Source organism: Amblyraja radiata, chromosome 16, assembly GCF_010909765.2.
Source record: "Amblyraja radiata isolate CabotCenter1 chromosome 16, sAmbRad1.1.pri, whole genome shotgun sequence".
Classification (NCBI taxonomy): domain Eukaryota; kingdom Metazoa; phylum Chordata; class Chondrichthyes; order Rajiformes; family Rajidae; genus Amblyraja; species Amblyraja radiata.
The window spans coordinates 8,807,310-8,832,019 of record NC_045971.1 but is presented as its reverse complement, the minus strand read 5'-3'; the positions used below and the strand labels follow the sequence as shown (position 1 = coordinate 8,832,019).

The 24,710-nt window shown below is 41.3% G+C and overlaps 1 protein-coding gene across 2 annotated transcripts in view; it reads right to left on the bottom strand.

Annotated features, from left to right (window-relative positions):
- top2a (DNA topoisomerase II alpha) overlaps positions 1-10,479 on the bottom strand; it is a 50,331-nt gene extending 39,852 nt beyond the window's left edge. The window contains exons 1-9 of one of the 2 annotated variants that reach the window (XM_033035037.1): positions 10,275-10,479; positions 5,404-5,553; positions 4,517-4,607; positions 4,364-4,427; positions 3,759-3,904; positions 2,813-2,910; positions 1,383-1,595; positions 676-849; positions 78-179 (exon numbers count right to left, since the gene is read on the bottom strand). In XM_033035037.1, coding sequence (XP_032890928.1) covers positions 78-179; positions 676-849; positions 1,383-1,595; positions 2,813-2,910; positions 3,759-3,904; positions 4,364-4,427; positions 4,517-4,607; positions 5,404-5,553; positions 10,275-10,301 — 1,065 coding nt within the window. In that variant the 5' untranslated portion in view covers positions 10,302-10,479. The remainder of the gene's footprint in view (positions 1-77; positions 180-675; positions 850-1,382; positions 1,596-2,812; positions 2,911-3,758; positions 3,905-4,363; positions 4,428-4,516; positions 4,608-5,403; positions 5,554-10,274) is intronic. The other variant, XM_033035036.1, reaches the window with a different exon arrangement.
- Between the last annotated feature and the right edge of the window lie 14,231 nt (positions 10,480-24,710).

Sequence of the window (24,710 nt, the reverse complement as noted above, 5' to 3'; positions counted from 1 at the left end):
TTGTTGGTTACGCCCAAAAGATGCAATTAATTTCAAGACTAAGATATTGCTATTCAGCACTTTTAGGCGATTCTTACCTGAAATGGTTTTATAGCCACGCCTCCTTTGTTTTTTTTCTTGACAACCTCAATTAACTTGTGAACCAGTTGGTCAGTAATATAGTCAACATGCCGACCACCCTGCAAAATCAAAACAGTCAAATAGTTCACCTTTGGCAGAAATGTTCTCAATCATTTGGCACCAAATTCTGAAATTCATTTTGCTAAATTATGCAACTGAAATCTTGAAGATGTTATCCAGTTTAGCTGGATAACAAAGGCAAGTACTAGTAGACACAACATGCTGGAGTAACTCAGCGGGACAGGCAGAATCTCTGGAGAGAAGGAATGGGCGATGAGATCCTGCTTCAGACTGAAGAAGGGTCTTGACCCGAAACGTCACCCATTTAACATAGGTAATAAATAAGTTACTGTAATTGTTGAGTAAGAGCCTATTGATAGTCTCCTATTCAAACTACTGCCTGCATGAGGTCAATTAACTGAATATAGAAGCCAAAACCTTAGACTTCTAAGGTCTGTGTTGTTCAGCCCCTCTTTGACTAAACCCATTAAGCCAACAGGAGAATCGCTTAAAGTCATATTTTCTATTTGACAATTGCACTAAATTATAGTTTACCTTTGTGGTAGCAATGCTATTTGCAAAGCTTATCTGCTGGAAGCCTTTCTCACTCATCGTCACACAGATTTCCCACCGATTGTTAGCAACTTCATGGATTATCTTGAGTGGGCTACCTGTTTCATCCACTTTGCCACTCAAGTAAAGATCCACATAACTACGGAATCCAGAAACCTACAAGTTGAAAAACAGGATATTGCCATTTCAGTTATTGTCTATTTGGGGATAATTTTGTATAATGTAATTAAATATTTTAAATGTTACAAAAGGATTTTTATTCTCTCACTGAAATTCTAGAGCAGAAAGGGGAATGCTATATAACCAAGTTCTTAATATTTACACTATCCACTTTCCTTCTTATCCAATAAATGATACGTTAAAAAATAATGAAACTAAGTACGTAAACTAACCTGTCCTGAAAACATGAATTTTTTAAACAAGCAAAAATGCATTAACGATTAAAAATGCATTCTTTTTTGTGTGCCATACAGAGTGTAAATGATAGTTCATGCGAGTAATTATCTTTATGTCCAATATTAAAATTAGAGCAGATCAACATAAGAATTACAAAACCTACAAAATTATTTAACTAGGAAACAGATAAACACTTAAAATCCTCTCAATATGGCTTCAAAAAAGATAATTGATCAAATAGATGCATCAATACACTGCAGATGAAACACCCAGCTATATTATGTGAAACGTACAGGTAACTTCTTGCCATTTAGAAAAACTTTCACTCCTTTGCATGTGCCAGCAATATCATATGCTCTTCTTGACATAATTGCCACAATGTCCTTATCAAGAGATTGCATTTTGAATTTTGGGAGATCAGGTTGAAAAGTGATACAAGTGTAGTCATCACCATCAAAGTATTTGATTTTAGCTTCTTGTGCATCTCCCATATTGTCCTTCCAGGTCTACAGAGGTAAGCAAAATACAATTAGAAGAGTTCAACCCTTGATTGAATAACATAATAGTTTTAAATAAAAATGTAATGAACTGAAGAATATATGACTAATTAAAATGTAATATGTTCAGTAAAAAGGTAGACAGTGAAAGACTGTTTCAAATGTGCAGAACTAGGGTCATATTTTCAGGACAACAGCTCAACTATTTTAAACTGAGATAAGGAGAAATTTATTTACATGTTATGAATCAGTAAAGTTCTTTAATAAAGAGCTCATTTGTTGAATACATTTAAAACAGAAGTTTTTAGATCTTTGGACCCCAGATAAGATATAATCTTACAGAATTACATAATGTGCTAGAGGGATCTTATTTTCAAGTGCTAAGGAAATTTGATGGATTTTAGGTTGCGCAATGACTCCGCTACGTGATCATAACAGATTAGATGGCCATCTGAACCACCTTTCCTCCAGTTTTATCATAACTCACTCTTTAATGTTTTCTGTATACCACAGCAAACATAATTCAAATGGTCGTGCTATAGGGTGATTTCACAAAAGGTCACTGGATCATAGATCCTCACCCACGTGACCGCAAAATCCAACTGGGGTACAAACGTCACTTCCAGTGCATGTTATTGATGCTGAAAACGCCAACTTTCAAACCTGTTAAAAACCGCGAAAACGGCCCGTTTTTGAGCTGTAAATAACTGTGCCAGTCGGGGTGACCGTGAGACACAGCTATCTTACTTTAGAGTCCAGAAGATAAAGAAAAACGAAGGTAAAGACAAGAGAGCGCTGAAGGGAAAATAACAGCGGAAGTTGTTGGCCGTGCAGATATAAAGATAGAAAATATCGAGATTTTATCGCGTTTGCTCACTGCATTTCATCAAAACTAAGGCATTATTGATGTTTTGATGAAATGCAGTGAGCAAACGCGATAATTCCCGATATTTTCGATCTTTATATCTGCACGATCTTTATTTTCAGCATCAATAACATGTACTGGAAGTGACGTTTGTACCCCAGTTGGATTTTGCGGTCACGTGGGTGAGGATCTATGATCCAGTGACCTTTCGTGAAATCACCCTATTGAGAAAACTTTTATAGTGTGTTCTCAACGAACCTTCATGGCTGCAAACGCTACATTATTGTATTGAGCATAACTAATATTAAAGTTTAACCAAAAGGAATCAATTTCATTTAAAATGATCAAGAGGTTAATTTACCTGTTTGAAACATTTCTTATATTCCCTACAAGCTGTTTCCACAGTAAACTTTGAACTGAAAATGTTGCACAGTTTTGCACCATATCCATTTCGACCACCTGAAAGAAAAAAAAAAGTATTCTCTCATTTTGTTTATTCAAAAAGGCGAAAGTTGATGATGTCAAAGTAGTAACTTACAAAATTATTTTTTTTTAAAAAATGTTATTTGGACAATTGCATATACCCCATGTCAGTAAGCATGAGATCCAAGTACAAAGTGTAAACAAATCATCACATCAGTATGAATCACAACGTTTGTACATTTCTATCTCACAGAACCATGCTACAATTTAGTGATGGATTTTCATCCCAAATTAACTGTTCTCAATGTCTACCTTGCAGGCTCATGTATCTTAAATAACAAAGCATCACAGAACGTAGTAGGAATTTTCCCTCTTGGATTGCATAGCATATAGTAATGTATCCACTGACTAGTGATTAACTTTTAATTATTAGGTACTATGGTCATACTAGCTCTTCCTTAAAATTAAAAGCAAAATATTTTGCCTTTGGAATCGATACAATTTCTAGATCAGATTTCAAATTAGGCAAACTCCCAAGTAATGGTGAATATAGAATAGGAACTGGGATCCATGTCTCTGCTGACTACAGTGCCAATTTAAACTAATCCCACCTGCCTGTATGTGACATGTAACCCTCCATTGCCCAAATGTTCAGGTGCCTATCTAAAACATCAATATAGCATGTCTGCTTCTATCTAACAGTGCACTCCAAGCATTTACTAGTGCAAACTTTCCCTGCATGTCTCTTTTGAACTTTGACCTCTCAGCTAAGATCTCTTGTGCTTGACATTTTTACAGTTGGAAAAAGATTATGTACCCAATCTAAGACACTCAGAATTTATAAACTTCTATCAGAGCCCCCTCAGTGAAAAGCACAAACTCACCGGTAACTTTCTTCTGTTCATCATTATAGTTGCTGGAGGTCAGCAGCTGCCCAAAAATGAGATGAGGAACAAAAACCTTCTCCACTTTATGCTCCACAACAGGAATCCCCTTTCCATTATTCCATACAGTAATTGTGTTGTTTTCACTGTGAATGGAAAAACATAATTATTTGTGTGCTTCAGACCATTCTGTTCTACAGTACTATTTTCAAGAATATTTGTACAGTAATCAACAGCAAAATGCTTAATGGAAATCACTGAAGTACAAGAGGATGGAGCAGTTTTTTCCCCTGCACATCACAAGTACTATAGGACATAAAAATAATTGAGAATTGATAATAAGCTAAATAGAATTCACTCTAATGTTTGAGAAAATAGTCAACCTAACATATCAGCAGCATTCTATTATGCATGTATGATTTATGACAGGTAACCTATTCATTGGACATGCCTCCACAATGTTCCTGCAATAAACCTACTACATAGTACTGTCTGTAAATAGTGCAAGTTGCTGTGTAAAGAAACAAAGTTTCAGGATTAATGGTTATGCAATTACACTTTATTTTGAACGTGACTAAAATAAAAATAAATTTTAAAGCACTTACGGGTCAATGTTGACTTTGATGCAGGACATGTTTTTATCTCTCTGCTTGTTATCAGCCGCATTCACTATTTAAAATAAGTTAGGTTAATTTCGCATTATTCTTTTTCTGCACAATTCAAAATTTAGAAAGATAACAAAGCTTTACCCTACATACCTAGAATTTCATCAAATATCTTGTACAAACCAGGAACAAAAGCTACATCTCTGCAATTTAATCCAATTTCTTCATCGTACACCCACATTTGCTGTAAAGGAAGTTAAATATCATTTTAATTTATTACTGTTCAACCAAATTGTTTCTTTCTCATTTATACTTTCAAAGATATTCAATAAATTTCAGGAGAATTAAAAGCTGGTGTCTTAGAAGAAAAGCGTCTCAAAATTGACATGTATTGCAAGCTAGATTAGGGGCAAACCAGTGTGGGAAAAAAAGGCAAATTCCTGTTGCTTGTTATTATCGCTGTGCAGCATTAGAAAATTTGTATAAGTGGACATTACATCAATGGACAAGTGGACCTGGCAGCAAAGCATACTGCACCATCTTGATATTTAAAAAAGGTACACATACCGAGTCTCAAACTCATGGAAACAAATTCCAGGGCCACGAAGTAATAAATAGTGCTCATTTTAAAGTGTTTAGAATTTAAACGCTTACAAAATAAATTATACACTAAAATCAAATATTTTTAGTTGACTACAAAGTAGGAGATAGGTCAACACTATTACTTGCTATTCTTACAATCCTGCACATATACCCCACTTAATCTCAATTCTCCCTTAAATTATATTTACAAGGTTGTGATGCTAACTAAAACAAATTATTGATACTAACATGATTTTTGCAATAGAAAAAATAATAAGATATTCAAAATAGTTCCAAATCACAATTGGAATTATTCTTTTAAAGTAACCCAATTCATTTTGGTGCATTAACGATCTTGTGAAAAATAAACAAAATATAGTACGTGTTTGTATGTTTCATACTATATAAAAATATTACATCAGTATTTAAATTTATTGTGCAAAAATAATAATCTCTACCTGTGTAACAGGTTCCACAGAGCCAATATAACTGTCAGGACGGAGCAAAATATGCTCCAACTGTGTCTTCTTCTGGTATACTCTTTCGACCGACAATTTTGGATCATTAGCTCCTTTCTTCACCTTAGTGAGTTGATTGGGAAACAAAGGCTGTATGAAGATGAAAATAAAATTAGACACATTGACAAAATATACATTAAAATTATACACATGGTGTAAGTACCTCACTCTCACTGGTTGGGGTATAAGCATCTTTAATGTTCAGGTCATCCTCATATAAGCAATACATCATACATTCAGTCTACTGCAGCTACTGAAGACAGTAGGCGAGTTCGTACACTATAAAGCATGCGTTAGACGGAGTTATAATTACTAAGCATTCTTAGTGGCTAATATGCAATAGCCAATCTACATCTCTTCTTGTAGAAATGAAAAAGCAACTAGGGCACGTTAAACGGTAAGCTGAGGGAATAGTAGGGTTAAACAAAATCGCCATATCCATTGGGTGGCCCACTGACCCGCCCGGTCCTCGTGCGGTAGGGGGCTGCCTCATCACCCTTTCCTTCCGAAAAGACGGGGGCTGGTAATACCACGGGAGACCCAATGGGACTGTGGGGAGAGACCGCCGCGGGGGAACCAGTTGTGGACCGACACAGGGTGCTCGGGATACCGGTTACAACAGGAGACGCTGGAGCAGACCGACGCGGGGAGTGGGCGGACTTGGAAGCGACAGGTGATGGAACGGCTGCAACAGGCGTTGGTTTGAACACAAGCGGTGGGGCATCAGGACCCTGGGGCGCCGGACGACGTTCCTTCACGGGAAGGTGTTGGCGGTTGCGTCTGTAGAGGACACCCTTGACTTCGATCAGGTAGGAGCGTGGTTCCTTCGATGGGCCATGAATATGTCCCAATTTGGTATGTCCTTTGTCAGTTTGTAGGCGTACCACTTGTCCTTGTATAAGTGGTTTGCTGGTCTTGTCATAGAAACGCTTCGGTGTGTCGCATTTAAACTGCACTCGTTTTTGTATCACAGTGGGAGAGCGGACTTGCGGCTGCATCTGTTGCTGGGAGACAGGCAACAATGTCTGGCGGGACATTAGTCGTTGGGCGGGGCAGCCAAGAATGTTGTCTCTTGAAATGTTCCGTAAGTTTAGCAAGTCCAGGTAGACGTCGGATTTCGTTAGGAAGGAGCGTTCCATGAGTTGTTTAGCACTGCGAACAGCGCGATCAGCAAGTCCGTTGGACTGTGGGTACTCAGGGCTGCTAGTGACATGTTGAAAGTTCCATCGTTTGGCAAAGTTCTTGAACTTTTTGGCTGGTGAATTGGGTTCCGCTATCAGTTTGAAGGCGAACGGGGGCACCATGCATGGACAGATGGATTGAAAGTTTCTGGATCACGGTTTCAGAGATTATCGTGGGCAGTAGGTCGATTTCAAACCAGGACGAGGTAGTGCTTCCCAACCCATTCAAAGATGTCGGCGGCCAGTGACGACCACAGAAGGGAGGGTGCTGGCTGTGGCAAGAGTGGCTGCTTCTGTTGGTGTGGTGTTAAACTGTTGCAGATGGCACATGATTCGTGTCTTATCGCGTTTGTACCTGGTCATCCCGGGCCAGTAGATCATGTTCTGGGCTCATTTTAGAGTGGCCTCTGTACCGGGGTGGCCTCCTTGGACGTCTTCGTAGTATCCACTCCGCAGAGTGGAGGGATGACAACTTTGTGGCCTTTGACAATTATTCCGTCCTGTAGCACTAGCTCGTCACGGACCAGGAAGAAGGGTCGTATTTCAAACGGAGTGCTTCACGTTGTTCAGTGTCTGTCAAGGTGTGTGATGCATAAGAGACGGGCATCACATCGCCGTCGGTAGTTGATGCATCACAGGTGACGGTAATTGGCAGGTTAAGGTTGAAGTATGCCAGAGTAGGTGCGCTGGCTAGCTGTAGCTTTAATGTCTCGAAGGCTCTCTGGTGCTGCGGGTACCAAGACCATGCATTGTCCTTGTGGGTCAGTTGTCGCAGAGGAGCAGAAAGTTCGCTAAGGTTGGGAATGAATTTACCCAGGTAGTTAACCATGCCGAGGAACCGTTGCAAGCTGGTGACGTTGGTTGGGACTGGCAGCTCATTGATGGCTGCAGTCTTTAACAGATCAGATTTTAATCCGTTGCTGGTGAATACATGATGCCAACCTAAAGTAGGTGACTTCCGAAACCCGTAATTTGCATTTCAGAGGGTTGAGTTTCAGGTTAATGTCTCTGGCATGTTTTAGTATCTTCTTTAGGTTGGCATCATGTTCGGCCACATCACGGCCGTAGACTAAGATGTCGTCAACAATGATGGCACATGGATGTTCCGCGAACAGTTGTTCCATTGCGCGCTGGAAGTTTATGCCAAAAGGCATCCTTAAAAATCTGTAGCGGCCAAATGGCGTGGAAAAAGTTGTCAGGGCAGACGATGCCTGGTCCAGTGGTATTTGCCAGCTTTTGGCGTCCAGGACCGATGCATTTCCGATTTGCGCAGCTACATCTTCGGTGGTTCTCATCGGGTAGTGTGGGCGTTTGATTGCTGTGTTTAAATCGTTGGGGTTGATGCAGGCTCGCAACTCTTCCTTGTTTTTCTTGGTGGTCATGACCATGGAGACCCAGTCAGAGGGTTCACTGGCCTTCGCAATGACTCCAATGGAGACCATGCGTTTAAGCTTGGTGTGTATTTTCTTCTGCATGCCATGGGGAACGCGGTGGGGTGCACGAACTATTGGTGTGACTGCATGATCCACAGTGATCTTGTATATCGTGGGTAGATTGCCAAGTTTGTCATCGAACAGGTACTGGGATAGCATCTGCTGTGTTGGTTCCTCTGTTAGGCAGAGTTTGTGGACAACACGCCCGAAATAAACCAGCCCCAGGTCATGACATGCGTTGATGCCAAGCAGGGTTTGAGTTTGGTTGGACAATGTAAAACATCAGTTTTTCATTTATTCATTGATCAATTCATATTGATTGTGGTCTGCCGATGAGGAAGTCGAGGATCCAGTTACATAGAGATGAGCAGAACCCATTTTCTCAGTTAAATGATGTGTTTGGAGGGGGTAATCATTTTGAATGCTAAACTGTTTAAATTCCTGAGTGAAAGGACAGCGGACACCTTTCGTTTTGGGTGAAGTACCAATAGTTAGGGAGAAGTGAATATCGAGGGATGAGCAGAATGGGCAATCATAGAGAGAGTGGCTAAAGCAGCAGGGTGGGAAGGAGATATAACTTGTGGCAGGATCATATTGGAGCTGGTGCAAAGTTGAGGATTATGTCTTGAATGTGGAGGTTGGCAGGGTGAAATAGACTAGACATGAACTAGAACTGCACTGATTCAGTCTGTTCTTAATTGTGCATGTCATGTTCATTTATCCAGACCAGGCTAACAAAAAAAAATGTCTTTCTTTAAAAAGAACAGATACATAGGCCGACAGCAGGTTGAAAAAGATCAAGGGTACATGGTTTGTGTGGCAGGCATCAGGATGTTTGAAAATGCCACACATTCTTTCTAACAGAGGTCTTGGAGGTAAGGAAATGGTTGAATGTGTTCCTTAGAGAAGGCAATCCTTGATTTTCTTTGTGCACAGTAAGTTTATTTTCAAATGTAATACAAAGGCAGAATTATGCAATTTAGTTTCTACTCCATTCAAGAAATCACCAGTGCTACCATTTTAATTTCAGATCTGCAGTTTGCATATCATTTTCCATTGTTAATTTCAGATATTTCTCAAGAATTACCCACTCTTTCCTATCATCAGCTCCTTTTCATTTTTTATTTCACTCCCTTCCATCTTCTCAGACCTTCTCCTGTTCTCTCATCCCCTTGTGTTCAAAACATTCCAATTCTGATGGCTGATTGTCAAACCTGAATAATTGTGTTAATTAATTATTCAGATAGACATATGAATAGGCAGGAAACGGAGGGATATTGATCACTGCAGGCAGAGGAGATTCGTTTATCTTGGCATCATGTTTGGCAGACATTGTGGACTGCAATTCCTGTTCTGTGCTATACAGTTCTATTATCTCTTTGATCTGGGCAAGAGCAATGTAAACCTCACATCATTGCTATTCCACATCATTCAATTTCCTCTGCGTCCTGTACTCCTTCCTCCAATTCCTTGCTTGTTTGTTCCATAGTGATCCCGCCGGATTCTCTTTCTCATCTGTAATCATTGATTTTACTTCACTCATAGAGAGCCAAAACATGGCAACTCCAGGTAAGTGGAATTCAAATGTGATGAGAGCATTTGCACTGTAGCACTTTCGATGCTCAACTGGCATTGATACTTGCGTGCACTTATCAAATTTGTGCCACCCCGAGCTAAAATCCGATGTAATTGTTAAGGAATAAACCATTTGAATCCTGTCAAGTCAAGTTGTTTATGGCATGATCTTCAGTTTCCGTTTACCTCTTCAGACAAAGAAGCAAACGGAAACAGGAGAGACATAAATGTTTTAAAACCATGCAAAAAAAAAAAAAAGAGAAGTGTGCATTCGTTTATTTAAACGCCGATCTCTTCAGAAAAAAAACGTTTTCTAATCCGTATTTTTTGTTTTGCAATAAAACAAATGTTGATGCAGGGTTTGCTCTCCCCTCCCCCCCCCTGCTCCAGCCGCTACTCGACCCGCTGGGTTCCTCCCGCAGATAGTTCGTTGATCCAGCAAACGAAGTTTATTTTTGACTGGGTGGGGGGGGAAGAGAAAAAAATCGCACATTTTGCATTTTACAATCGACGCACGGGAAAAAAAAAACCCCCCGATTTCCACACAGGCTACCGGCCGTAATCTCAACAAAGACGATCTGAAGACAATACAATACATTAAAACAAAAGAAGTCACGCTTACTCGCAGGGGGCTCGATGCCAGATCCATAGTCGCAGTGGAGAGTGCTTAATAAAGCTGCTGGAGGGTGTTTATTCGGTGCGCGAGGTGTGTGCGGCCGCAGCGGACGGTTCCAAACCCCAACGATCCGCGCTCGCGCCCAAACGCTCAATGAAAATTCAAAGCGGCCGATCGTCGCGCCGCCAGCTCCAGCCCGCCAAAACTGGAGCCAATCACAGGACCGCTTACACTCCCCTCCCCCCCCACCACGAGCTGTCAACGGCGCAGACTTCGAATCTGATTGGTCGCCGCGGCCGCGGATGCGAGGTGGGTGATGGGAGATGTAGTCCTCCTATCCTCACGCAACTTGGGAGGCGCGGCGGTGGGGTCGCTGAGCTGCCTCGCAGCGCCAGGGGTCCCGGGTTCGATCCTAGCCCCGGGCGCTTGTCTTGTACGGTGTTTGTACCTTCACCCCTTGACCTGCGTGGACTTCCTCCGGGATCTCCGGTTTCCTCCCACAGTCCAAAGGCGTGCAGATTTGTTGGCGAATTAGCTTCGGTAAAATTATAAATTGTACCCTTTATTTAGCAATGTTACAAAATTTTGACATTTTAAAAGTCAAGTCTGCAATTTATCCCATCAGATAAAGCACAACAATAAGTTTAATTTGACACATAATTCACTTTCATATCTTCAGTATTAAAAAAAGTTATGGCCATTTTCATACTCGGAAATTAGCATCTTGTTCCCTATTGATTTTCCATTGACTTAACACAAAAGCTGTGATCAAGGACAGTGAAATGGCCATAACTTTATTAAAAATTAAGAGAACTGAAAGAAATTCAGTTATATAGATTGAAGCATTCTGAAACAAATATTAAACAATCTTACTTGGATGACCTGAAATTAAAGCATATAATTAGTTAGTTACACAATTGTAGCTAATTCCAAACTTCAATTACTACATCTAAACATCTATCCATTTCTTAAGAAAGATTAACATTTTTTAATAGCCCAAGTGTCCAAAAAACATTCACACAATAATTCACAATAAAACATGATTTTTAAATCTCATTTTCATTCATTTATAGGCCAAATGGAAGGAATTTAGTGTTCAATTGCTGTAAATTAATGGCCATTTGAATCAGCTTTCGAGTGGGATCCTGTGGTACGCGATGGTTTGCAACGTTCCCATTGCGGTGAATTTGTACCCCATATGCCCAGAAAAATACTGCAGGATTTAATGGGCCCTCAAATCAGCTACTCGCAACATAAAATTTTGTATAAAGCGCTTTTTAATGTAAATATAAACAGCCAACCTTGCGTTGTCCCCTACATGAGATCCGTCCCGCTGGCTAAACCCGGTCGCGGGTTTAGAGGATGATTTTTAACCTACTATAACAATTAAATAAACCAATTTAGTTTAAAAATAGCTGCAGCGATTTTTCGTCAGCAACTAAGTAGGCTGAACAACCTCGATTTCAATAGCCTAGAGAAAATTGCATTTTAAACTCGCCCCCCCCCCTCAAAGGCGCCAAAATCGCGCACACGGGCTGCGACAGATCTGCAGCGCTGCTGCAGGTAAGTTTTGCAACATACATACTTTACTGTGTAGGTTAGTGGTGGTGTGCTGGGGTTGCTGGTTGGCACGGACTCGGAGGGCCGAAGGGCCCGTTTCCACGCTGCATGCCTAAAGTAAAGACAGAATTTCGACAATAACAGATCTACTTTTGATTTAGTTGGAAGTGGAACTAAACTAAACTGACAAAGCAAGGAAATGCATCAGTCTGAAGAAGGGTTTCAGCCCGAAACGTTGCCTATTTCCTTCGCTCCATAGATGCTGCTGCACCCGCTGAGTTTCTCCAGCATTTTTGTCTACCAAGGAAAAACACAAGTGCAAATAAAGAACTGCATAGAAACATAGAAAATAAGTGCAGGAGTAGGCCATTTGGCCCTTCGAACCAGCACCACCATTCAATATGATCATGGCTGATCATCAAAAACCGGTACACAGTTCGTGCTTTCTTCCCATATCCCTCGATTCCGTTAGCCAATAGAGCTAAATCTAACTCTCTTGAAAACATCCAATGAATTGGCTTCCACTGCCTTCTGTCGCAGAGATTTCCACAGATTCACAATTCTCTGGGTGAAAAAGTTTTTCCTCATCTCAGTCCTAAATAACCCCCCCCCCCCCCCACTTGTCACTGCCTGCTCTTCTGAAAAGGACCCGTTAATTACTACTCTTTGCTTCCTGTCTGCCAACCAGTTCTCCATCCATGTCAATACCCCAATACCATGTGTTCTAATTTTGTGCACACTAATCTTGTGTGGGACCTTGTCAAAGGCTTTTTGAAAGTCCAGATACACCACATCCACTGGCTCTCCCTTATCCATTCTACTTGTTACATCCTCAAAAAATTCCAAAAGATTAGTCAAGTACAAATTCCCCTTCATAAATCCATGCTGGCTTTGACCGATCCCATCACTGCTTTCCAAATGTGCTGCTATAACATCTTTAATAATCCACTCCAACAGCTTCCCCACTACCAATATAAGGTTAACTGGTCTATAATTCCTCGTTTTCTCTCTCCTTTTCTTAAAAAGTGGAGTTTGCCTCGTCAGCTACAGTTGAGCCGCCTTTTATTTTTTCTCCAGACAGGGATGAACAATTTCTGGAGTTCATCCATGCGGTCATTAAATCTTCGCCATTGCATCTCCATCGTCAACCTGTTAAGTATAATTTGCCCGTCCATCCTAGCCAATTCCTGCCTCATATCTTCAAGGTCTCCCCTATTCAAGCTCAGGACCCTAGTCTCTGAATTAACTGTGTTACTCTCCATTTAAATGCAGAATTCCACCATATTATGGTCACTGTGGCCTCAATGGGCCTTGCACAACAAGACCACTAACTAATCCCTCAATACACAATACCCAGTCCAGGATGTCCTGCCCTCTAGTCCGTTCCTCTACAGATTGGTTTAAAAACCTATCCTAGCCAATTCCTGCCTATCTTCAACCTATCCCGTATACATTCCAGGAAATCCTCCTCCTCAGCATTGCTACCAATTTGGTTGGCCCAATCTATATGTAGATTAGTCGCCCATGATAATCGCTGTACCTTTGCTACACACATCCCTAAATTCCTGCTTGAAGCTATCCCCAACCTCAAGGAATGTCGGTCCTCTCATAATTAAGGTGCAACCCGTCCCTTTTGTACAGGTCACCCCTGCCCCAGAAGTGATTCCAGTGATCTAGAAATCTAAATCCCTGTTCCCTGCACCAACTCCTCAGCCACGCATTCAGATCCTCTATCTCCCTGTCCTTATCCTCATTAGCACGAGGTACTGGAAGCAACCCAGTGATAACCATTCTAGAAGTCCTGCTTTTCAGCCTTCTACCTAGTTCTCTGTACTCGCGTTGCAGAACCTCCATCCTCTTCTTACCCACGTCATTTGTTCCTACGTGCCCAACTACTTCCGGCTGCTCAACTTTCCTCACAAGGATGTTCTGAAGTCGGTCTGAGACATCTTGGACCCAGGCCCCATGGAGACAACACACCATCCTCGAGTCTCGCCTGTCGCCACAGAATCTCCTGTCTGCACCTCGGACAATGGAGTCACCCACCACTATGTCACCGGTCGAGTCTCAGCATTGAAATTAGAGCTACAGACCTGTCGGCCGTTCGGATTGGAAGCATCATCTGCCCCGACAGCTCACAAGAGGTACTTCCACAGAGGTCTCCTGCACTCGCTTCATCCCCTTCTTTTCCATCTCTACCCATCGCACCTCCTGCACTCTTGGAGTGACAAACTGACTGTTGGTCCTGTCCAGGAAGCTTTCATTGGACCGGGTGGCACCATACAATGGCAGCCTTGCCAACAGTATGTCTCATTCCTTTCTACTTTTGTTTTTTTTTTAGTCTGTTAGGGAACATGGTATTGGAGGTAGAGTTCTGACATGGATAGAAAATTGGTTGGCAGACAGAAACAGAGTAGGGATTAACGGGTCTCTTTCAGAATGGCAGGCAATGGCTAGTGGAGTACCGCAATGCTCGGTGCTGGGACTGCAGCAATTTACAATATACATCAATGATTTAGAAGAAGGGATTCAAAGTAATATTAGCAAATTTGCAGATAATGCAAAGCTGGGTGGCAGTGTGGACTGTGAGGAGGATGCTATGAGAATGCAGGGTGACTTGGACAGGTCAGGTGAGTGGGCGGATGCATGGCAGATGCAGTATAATGTCGATAAATGTGAGGTTATCCACTTTGGTAGCAAAAACAGGAAGGCAGATTATTATCCAAATGGTGTCAAATTGGGAAAAGGGGAAGCACAACGGGATCTGGGGGTCCTTGTTCATCAGTCAATGAAAGTAAGCATGCAGGTACAGCAGGCAGTGAAGAAAGCGAATGGCCTATTGGCCTTGATAACAAGAAGAGTTGAGTATAGGATTAATAGGTACTTCTGCAGTTGTACAGGGCCCTAGTGAGACCATACCTGGAATATTGTGTGCAATTTTGGTCCCATAATTTGAGGAAGGACATTCTTGCTATTGAGGGAGTGCACCGTAGGTTCACAAGGTTAATTCCCAGGATGGCGGGACTGTTATATCAAGTCAAGTTCAAGTGAGTTTATTGTCATGTGTCCCTGTATAGGACAATGAAATTCTTGCTTTGCTTAAGCACACAGAAAATAGTAGGCATTTACTACAAAACAGATAAATGTGTCCATATACCATGATATAAATATATACACACATGAATAAATAAACTGGTAGTTCAAATAGCAGAAAGTGGTTGCTAATAATCAGAGTTTTGTCCGAGCCAGGTTTAATAGCCTGATGGCTGAGGGGAAGTAGCTATTCCTGAACCTGGTTGTTGCAGTCTTCAGGCTCCTGTACCTTCTACCTGAAGGTAGCAGGGAGATGAGTGTGTGGCCAGGATGGTGTGGGTCTTTGATGATACTGCCAGCCTTTTTGAGGCAGCGACTGCGATAAATCCCCTCAATGGAAGGGAGGTCAGAGCCGATGATGGACTGGGCAGTGTTTACTACTTTTTGTAGTCTTTTTGTAGTTATATGCTGAGAGAATGGAGCGGTTGGGCGGTTGAGAAAGATTCTCATCCTTCTAGAATTTAGAAGGATGAGAGGGATTCTTATTGAAACATGTAAGATTAAGTCTTTTGACACACTAGAGGCAGGAAACATGTTCCCGATGTTGGGAGAGTCCAGAACCAGGGGCCACAGTTTAAGAATAAAGGGTAAGCCATTTAGAACAGAGATGAGGAAACACTTTCACACTGATTGATAGAAATAGCAGTGAAATGGGCCCTTTGGTAAGTCTGTGGAATTCTCTGCCTCAGAGGGCAGTGGAGGCCGGTTCTCTGGATACTTTCAAGAGAGCTAGATAGGGCTCTTAAAGATAGCAGAGTCAGGGGATATGGGGAGAAGGTAGGAATGGGGTACTGATTGTGGATGATCAGCCATGATCACATTGAATGGCAGTGCTGGTTCGAAGGGCTGGATCCTGCACCTATGCACCTAAGGGAGAAAATGAAGTCCTCCCACCCCAGAAAATGCAGGAAATACTCAACAATTAATATTTCAGGTCATTGATATTTCATCTCTGTCTGCATTAAAAGCGATGTTGGCTTTCCATTAATGCAGAGATGACCAGTAGAGGGCACTGTTTGCTTGCAAATAATCATGTACAGTTTAAAAAGGGGCAATTTAAGTAGAGTTTATTTCACATGCACAAGTGTGGTTAGGTACAGGTAAAATATTGCTTGCAGCAGCATTGCAGACATTAAGCAGCGTTAAGGCAACATAAAATAAAAATACACAAATTCTACAAGTCCGTGAAATGAAAAATACTGTGGTGAAAGAAAACAAGACAGTAATACAAAAAATACACAATTGGAAAGCATTGGTAGGGCAAGAGGTAGTCCATTGCGTTTTCTTGCCGAAGTAGCATTAGGGTTTTGCAGGTTGGTCTAAGAAACTTATGTTGACAGATTGACTGATTGATAGAAATAGCAGTGAAATGGGCCCTTTGGCCCACCATGCCGACTGTCGATCACCCAGTCACATTAGTTCAATGTTATCGCATCCACTCCCTACATGCTAGAACAGCAAATAAACCTACAAACCTGCACGTCTTTGGGATGTGGGAGGAAACTGGAGCATCCAGAGGAAACCCACGTGTTCACAGAAAGAATGTGCAAACACCACACAGACAGAACCCATGGTCAGGATTGAACCTGGATATCCTGACACTGTGAGATGGTGGTTCTACTAGGTGCGTCACTGCACTGCCTTAATAGCCGTAAGAAAATAGTTGTTCCTGAATCTGGTGATGTGGGACTATAGGCTTCTGTGCTTTCTGCTCAACAGTAATAGTGGAAAGAGGGTAGGAGATACAGAAGCACAAGGTTTTCTCTCATGTTTAAGAAAGAACTGCATATGCTGGGAAAATCAAAGGTATGCAAGAATGCTGGAGAAACTCAGCGGGTGAGGCAGCATCTATGGAGCGAAGGAAATAGGTGACGTTTTGGGTCGAGATCCTTCTTCAGACTCAATCTGATCTTCGTGATCTCATGATCACCCTGGAATAAAAAGGCACCCATTTCTCCCCCCCCCCCCCCCCCCGGGTATGATATTAAGAGGACCTTGATACTTAGCTTTCTGGTCATCACAAAAGATTCATCTATTCTCCCCATCGATACTGATAAGAATGCCACACCAGATGACTGGTATCAATAGCTTTAAAGTATCTTAAATTAAGTGGTGCACAGGTTGCTTTGCCAATTAGAAATTTGGTTCTTATTTTAATAAACATTTCTAACCCACTTGAAATTCCTGGTCCACTTGAAGTTCAGAGTAAGTGGAATTTATGCAATAATGATAAATATAAATGATGAGCACAAAACAACAAAATCCAAGTAGTGCCAATTAATATTGAAGTACAGTACAATAATGGAATAACGGAATGAGGTAAGAGTACATGGCAGCACCTCTGGGAATGGGATGCAAAAACAGCATATTTCTAATTCTAGATGCTCCATTCACATTTGTTGGTAGGAAATTTGTTTTTCAGCGTATAAAACATTTGGTATTCAGCATCAATTAAGTTTGGGTTCTAAAGAAAATGTGGCAGTTGTGTGGTATTTTACACAACCATAGGACATTACATTAGCACTCTACTTCAATGAAAGGTTTGGATGTGTAGTCCCTGTTAAAAGGCAGATCATTCTGTGCCCAATTTGTATACAGAAACTCTCCAAAGTAATACAAAGCAGATCTTTTGTTTCTTTAGTACTGTTGATTGAATTTGTTTATATTGATCAGAGTGCAAAAGAGAATATTCCCATCATTCCTCAAAGTGGAACCATATGATTTATTATGTTCACCTGAAAAAGCAGTCAGGGCCTCAATATGACATCCCTTCTGAAAGCCAGAATCTCCAGTAGCATAGCACTCCAGTGGTATTATTAGATTTTGACCCTGGAGCAGGATATTGAGCCCGAATCAATGATAGGAGATTGCCAGCAAGTAATTCATGGCTGACACACTAGTGTAATTGGCAATATTTGATGATGTGTTGGGTTATATTTTACTAACTTGGCATAGGATGAGTGATTGGAAACAGCGTACACGCTTGATTGCATTGATGAAGGAAATGAGGACTGATAAATCAATTAATTTACTGTTCTACTGCTCAACTCCATGCATCCTGTTATCCGGTTGATTTATCAGGTCTTTCACAACAAAACCTCTGCAATATAGAAACTTAAATAATAAATAATAAAGGCAGTAGGAGCAATAAAACATAATGAAAGCAGGACCTGGCTAGTAAATTTTACAATTTTAAAGCTATGAAAGATATCTTTTTTTCCCTTCAGTCAACTGACATCTCCACTGGTTTTGCATACTTTCTTGACATTAGCTTTCCTGCTAATTGCTCAAAATCGAAAGTGCTGAATTCAAATCCTATCGCAGCAACTGGGGTGTTACTAGATGACTGCAAAATAATAATCATCTGCTTTACTCATGGCCCCCGGGGAAGGAAATTTCCCATTCTTCCCTGATCTAATTTTTATTGGGTCCAGACCCATGAAGATGACTAGCATCTAACTGCCTCCTCAGCACCCGGGACTGACAATAAATGCCAGACTTGCCAGTGATAGGTGCCTTCTGTGAACATGTTAAAAAGTCTTCATTTCTGACTTAAATAGAAGATACGTTCAAATTGTTGTTTTAATTAATTGGGTAGGAGCCTCTCAGGCTTCTGTTATGATCATTAGATTTTTTTCCCCCTTTAGTTATACGAGCAAGCTGCCCCAAATATATCTGCAGTATAGTTTTTAAATCTCTGCTTCTCATTTTAGGATTTGCCGAATACCTAAAGCCTGGGGCAAATTGGTTCCCTGTTAGCAACTGTGTAATGAGTAATAAATTGTAATGCATGCCTTATGAAAGTAAACTCAATTAAACTGCACTCATTTTTTTCCTGTTGACGTTGGGAAGCTTGGTCTGATGGAACATCAGAAATTCTGTTTTTTGTGTTTCACGAAAGTAACCAAGACAGCTTGTGTGGGAGTTTTTCCAGACAGCAAGGAATATGTGCAACCTGGCAGCTTTGCGGTGTAAGAGTTTCCCCAATGCACTGCAGTCTAATTGTTATTTGAAGGAATGGCTGAGATTTACATTTAGATTTTTGGGGAAAAAAAGTAATAATGATCAGAACACACCTTGTGTCTCCGACTAACAGTGATCCCTGAACCACACGAGTAACACAGTTAGCTTCATTAAGGAATAAATGCCATTCAGACCGAATGAGCCATCTTGGTGTTTTTGTTCCATTTGAGGCTCTTCTCACCGTTAACCACATCAATACATTCACCTATCCCTTTCTCCACCACCTACGGTACTTTTGTCATTCAACTTTATTACATTTCTGCCTCACCTCTTCATGGGAGCGTGCTCCACTTTCTAACCATTCTCTGGGTAAAGTCATTTATTCCGATTCAGATTAGTTTGTTGCTATAATAGTTATAATAAACTTTATTATGGACTCGAGGTCCAGACAAGGGGCAACATTACATTAAAAATGCATTGCATATTAAAGAAATATCATAAAGTACATATAAAATCTTAGTATATCACTTATAAAAGCATCATAAAATATATTTAAAAAAACACAATACACGAGTTAAAAATCCAGATTAAAAGAATGATCAATGTCCTACAACGAGACAACGATACCAGTGTCTCCACAGCTGGGATTCGTAGCGTGTAGTGCTAACCCTTATGTTTGACAAGGCCACAATAATTACATTTTTAGAGTCATTTATCCTGCAAATGAATTTATACATGTGATTTCTTAGGATAGCTTCTAAAGTACTGACTCCTGCAGCTACAAACATATTACTGGCACTACACCATCTAGGTTTCCTTAGCAGTGTTCTCATGGCATCGTTATATGCCACCTTTAGTCTCTGCATACTTGTCTTTCCATAGTTCGACCACAGGTGCGCAGTGTAGAGTGGTGTGCAGTATGCTCTAAACAGCGACATCTTCACTACATCTGCACACGCACCAAATTTACGCAAGAGAATTTTCGCCTGTATATACAGCATGCATCGTTGCCTATAAATATCCTCATCATCTGTCATTTGTTCTGTAATAAAATGCCCTAGATATTTGACCTTATTACAGACACTAAGATTATTGTCAGACAATTTAAAATTAGGAAATTTTAGACATTTATCCTCTTTGGTTCTACAGATCATAACAGCACTCTTACTAGCATTATATTTAATATGTTCCACACCATACACAGAACATATAGTAAGGAGTTGCTGGAGACCAGTGCTAGATGGACTAAAGACCACAAGATCATCTGCATACATAATATGGTTCACTAAAATATTACCGATCACGCACCCAGTATTACAGGCTTTCAATTGTTTGGACAGATCATCAATATATAAATTAAAAAGGACTGGTGACAAAATCCCCCCTTGTCTAACACCATTGCTAACCCCAAATGGGGCTGAGACCCTATTGCCCCATTTTATTTGCATAGTCTGGTGGGCATACCAGTAGGCCAGAATTCTCACAATGTGTTTAGGCACCCCTCTTTGACTCATTTTACCAAACAGGTTTCTGTGATTAACACAGTCAAAGGCTTTGGAAGCATCACTAAAACACATAAGGATTGAATACACTTCAGCGTGAACCAAGTCAACTCTAGTTCATATGAAAGTCTTTATCATCAGGGGAAGTGGACATTCTCTTGGAAGCCATCTTGACCCATCATTCCTCAATGAAATCTTAAAGTACATCGAGCTTTTCTATTTTTAAAACAACAAATAACGATTAACTACTGTTTCAAGGGCCATAATTACCAGCTTAGTCATAGTTAGAGTGATACAGTGTGGAAACAGGCTCTTCAGCCCAACTTTCCCACACTGGCCAACATGTCCCAGCTACACTAGTCCCACCTGCCTGTGCTTGATCCATATCCCTCCAAACCTGTCCTATCCATGTACCTGTCTAACTGTTTCTTAAACATTGGGATAGTCCCAGCCTCAACTATCTCATCTGGCAGCTTGGTCCATACACCCACCACCCTGTGTGTGAAAAAGTTCCCCCTCGAATTCATATTACATCTTTTCCACTTCACCTTGAACCCATGTCCTCTGTGGTCCTCGATTCCCCTACTCTGGGCAAGAGACTCTGCATATACCCGATCTATTCCTCTCATGAAAAAGATTTGTTATAAACAAATGTAGGTCCCTTGCAGTCAGAAACAGGTGAATTGATCATGGGGAACAAAGACATGGCAGACTAATTGAAGAACTACTTTGGTTCTGTCTTCACTAAGGAAGACATAAATAATCTGCCGGAAATAGCAAGGGACCGGGGGTCGAATGAGATGGAGGAACTGAGTGAAATCCAGGTTAGCCGGAAAGTTGTGTTAGGTAAATTGAATGGATTAAAGGATGATAAATCCCCAGGGCCAGATAGGCTGCATCCCAGAGTACTTAAGGAAGTAGCTGCAGAAATTGTGGATGCATTAGTGATAATTTTTCAAAACTCTTTAGATTCTGGAGTAGTTCCTGAGGATTGGAGGGTAACTAATGTAACCCCACTTTAAAAAAAGTGAGGGAGAGAGAAAACGGGGAATTACAGACCAGTTAGTCTAACATCGGTAGTGGGGAAACTGCTAGAGTCAATTATTAAAGATGGGATAGCAGCACATTTGGAAAGTGGTGAAATCATTGGACAAAGTCAGCATGGATTTATGAAAGGTAAATCATGTCTGACGAATCTTATAGAATTTTTCGAGGATGTTACTAGTAAAGTGGATAAGGGAGAACCAGTGGATGTGTTATATCTGGACTTTCAGAAGGCTTTCGACAAGGTCCCACATAAGAGATTAATATACAAACTTAAAACACACGGTATTGGGGGTTCAGTATTGATGTGGATAGAGAACTGGCTGGCAGACAGGAAGCAAAGAGTAGGAGTAAACGGGTCCTTTTCAGAATGGCAGGCAGTGACTAGTGGGGTACCGCAAGGCTCAGTGCTGGGACCCCAGCTACTTACAATATGTATTAATGATTTGGACGAGGGAATTGAATGCAACATCTCCAAGTTTGCGGATGGCACGAAGCTGGGGGGCAGTGTTAGCTGTGAGGAGGATGCTAGGAGGCTGAAAGGCGACTTGGATAGGCTGGGTGAGTGGGCAAATGCATGGCAGATGCAGTATAATGTAGATAAATGTGAGGTTATCCACTTTGGTGGCAAAAACAGGAAAGTAGACTATTATCTGAATGGTGGCCGATAGGAAAGGGGGAGATGCAGCGAGACCTGGGTGTCATGGTACACCAGTCATACACCAAGTAGGCATGCAGGTGCAGCAGGCAGTGAAGAAAGCGAATGGTATGTTAGCATTCATAGCAAAAGGATTTGAGTATAGGAGCAGGGAGGTTCTACTGCAGTTGTACAGGGTCTTGGTGAGACCACACCTGGAGTATTGCGTACAGTTTTGGTCTCCTAATCGGAGGAAAGACATTCTTGCCATAGAGGGGGTACAGAGAAGGTTCACCAGGCTGATTCTTGGGATGTCAGGACAAGCCGAGTCTATCCTGAAAGACTGGATAGACTCGGTTTGTACTTGCTAGAATTTAGAAGATTGAGGGGGATCTTATAGAAACTTACAAAATTCTTAAGGGGTTGGACAGGCTAGATGCAGGAAGATTGTTCCCGATGTTGGGGAAGTCCAGAACAAGGGGTCACAGTTTAAGGATAAGGGGGAAATCTTTTAGGACCGAGATGAGAAAAACATTTTTCACACAGAGAGTGGTGAATCTCTGGAATTCTCTGCCACAGAAGGTAGTTGAGGCCAGTTCATTGGCTATATTTAAGAGGGAGTTAGATGTGGCCCTTGTGGCTAAAGGGATCAGGGGGTATGGAGAGAAGGCAGGTACAGGATACCGAGTTGGATGATCAGCCATGATCATATTGAATGGCGGTGCAGGCTCGAAGGGCCGAATGGCCTACTCCTGCACCTATTTTCTATACACCTCTACAAGAACACCTCTCATCCTCCTGCGCTCCAAGGAATAGAGAATCTGCCTATTCAACCTCTCCCTAAAGCTCACACCCTCTAGTCCTGGCACCATCCTCGTAAATCTTCTCTGAACCTTTTCAAGCTTGAGAAACATCTTTCCTATAACATGGTGCCCAGAACTGAATACAATATTCTAAATGCAGTCTCACCAATGTCTTATATATATTTTGAGCATGGAAAGATAACCTTGCAAATTTACTAGGGGAGTACACTGTTAGTGCTACGACACTTCTGAATGTTTAAAGACCTTCGCTGGGACAACTTAATGGATAGAATAGAAGCTTTCGAGGACAAACCAGACACCCAAAATATGCCTCTTGTTACTGTGATGAGGGATGGGTCTTAATTTTCAGCAGAAATTTAAGTGACAAGACCCACTGTGCAATGAGTGAAAAATCCAAATTGCTGGAATAACTCTGCATCTCTGGAAAACATGGATAGGTGTTTTGGAATTGGGACCCTTCTTCAGACTAAAAAAGGTTCCCAACCCAAAACCATGTTCTCCAGAGATGATGCCTGACCCACTGAGTTATTCCAGCACTGTCTTTTTTTGTTGTAAACCAGCATCTGCAGCTCCTCGTTTCTCTCTTTATCAGATTGTTTGCAGTAGGAGGAAGGAAGTTGGAAGAGAGGTGGGGGCAAGACAAAGCCTGGCCAGTGACAGGTAGATACAGGTGAGGGGGTCATTGGCAGATGGGTGGTGCAATGAGTGGCAGGGATATGTCGTTAACTATATGCTAATACACGAGATGGCCACTTACCGTATTTCCATCATGCCACCGAGACCTATACCACCCTGGCCACACACTCATTTCACCCCTGCCATCGGGAAGAACGTCCAGGACCCTGAAAGCTAACGTCCAGGTTCAGGAACAGCTACTTCCCTACAGCCATCAGACTATTAAACACTGCAACCTCCTAATAAGCTTGGACCTACATAGTCTATTATTGTACGATTGTGTGAGTGAGTACACACACTGAACTTTTTCTCCTTTAATTATATTATTTACAGTGTACTATGTTTACATATTCTGTAGTGCTGCTGCAAGTAAGAATTTCATTGTTCTATCTGGGACAATAAAACACTCTTGACTTTTCCTGTTCTCATCAGAGGTTTCAATGAGGGCCAATTAATATGACTTCATCTATTGTTCTAAATGATTCTGATCAGAATGCTACATCCAATGACTCGTTTTGATAGCCTTAAAAGTATCCTTGCAAGTTAAATTGTGAATACGTTGCTTTGCTGTTTTCAAGATTAGTTCTTATTTTAATACATATCTATCCACATAAATCTATAACTCCTGAATATTCCTTAGCAACCAAGGTGCAATGAAATTCCTTGTTCACTAGAAGCTCGGAGTAAACAGCACATACAGTAATGATGACTGCAATAAATACTATTTAGAGTGCAAAGCAGCAGAATGGCGCAAGATTGTACTGCAAACTAAAAGTATTGCAAATTAATATTGGAGTACAATAATGGAATAGCTGAATAAGAAACATAGAAACATAGAAAATAGGTGCAGGAGTAAGCCATTCGGCCCTTCGAGCCTGCACCGCTATTCGATATGATCATGGCTGATCATCCAACTCAGTATCCCATCCCTGCCTTCTCTCCATACCCCCCCGATCCCTTTAGCCACAAGGGCCACATCTAACTCCCTCTTAAATATAGCCAATGAACTGGCCTCAACTACCTTCTGTGGCAGAGAATTCCAGAGATTCACCACTCTCTGTGTAAAAAATGATTTTCTCATCTCGGTCCTAAAAGATTTCCCCCTTATCCTTAATCTGTGACCCCTAGTTCTAGACTTCCCCAA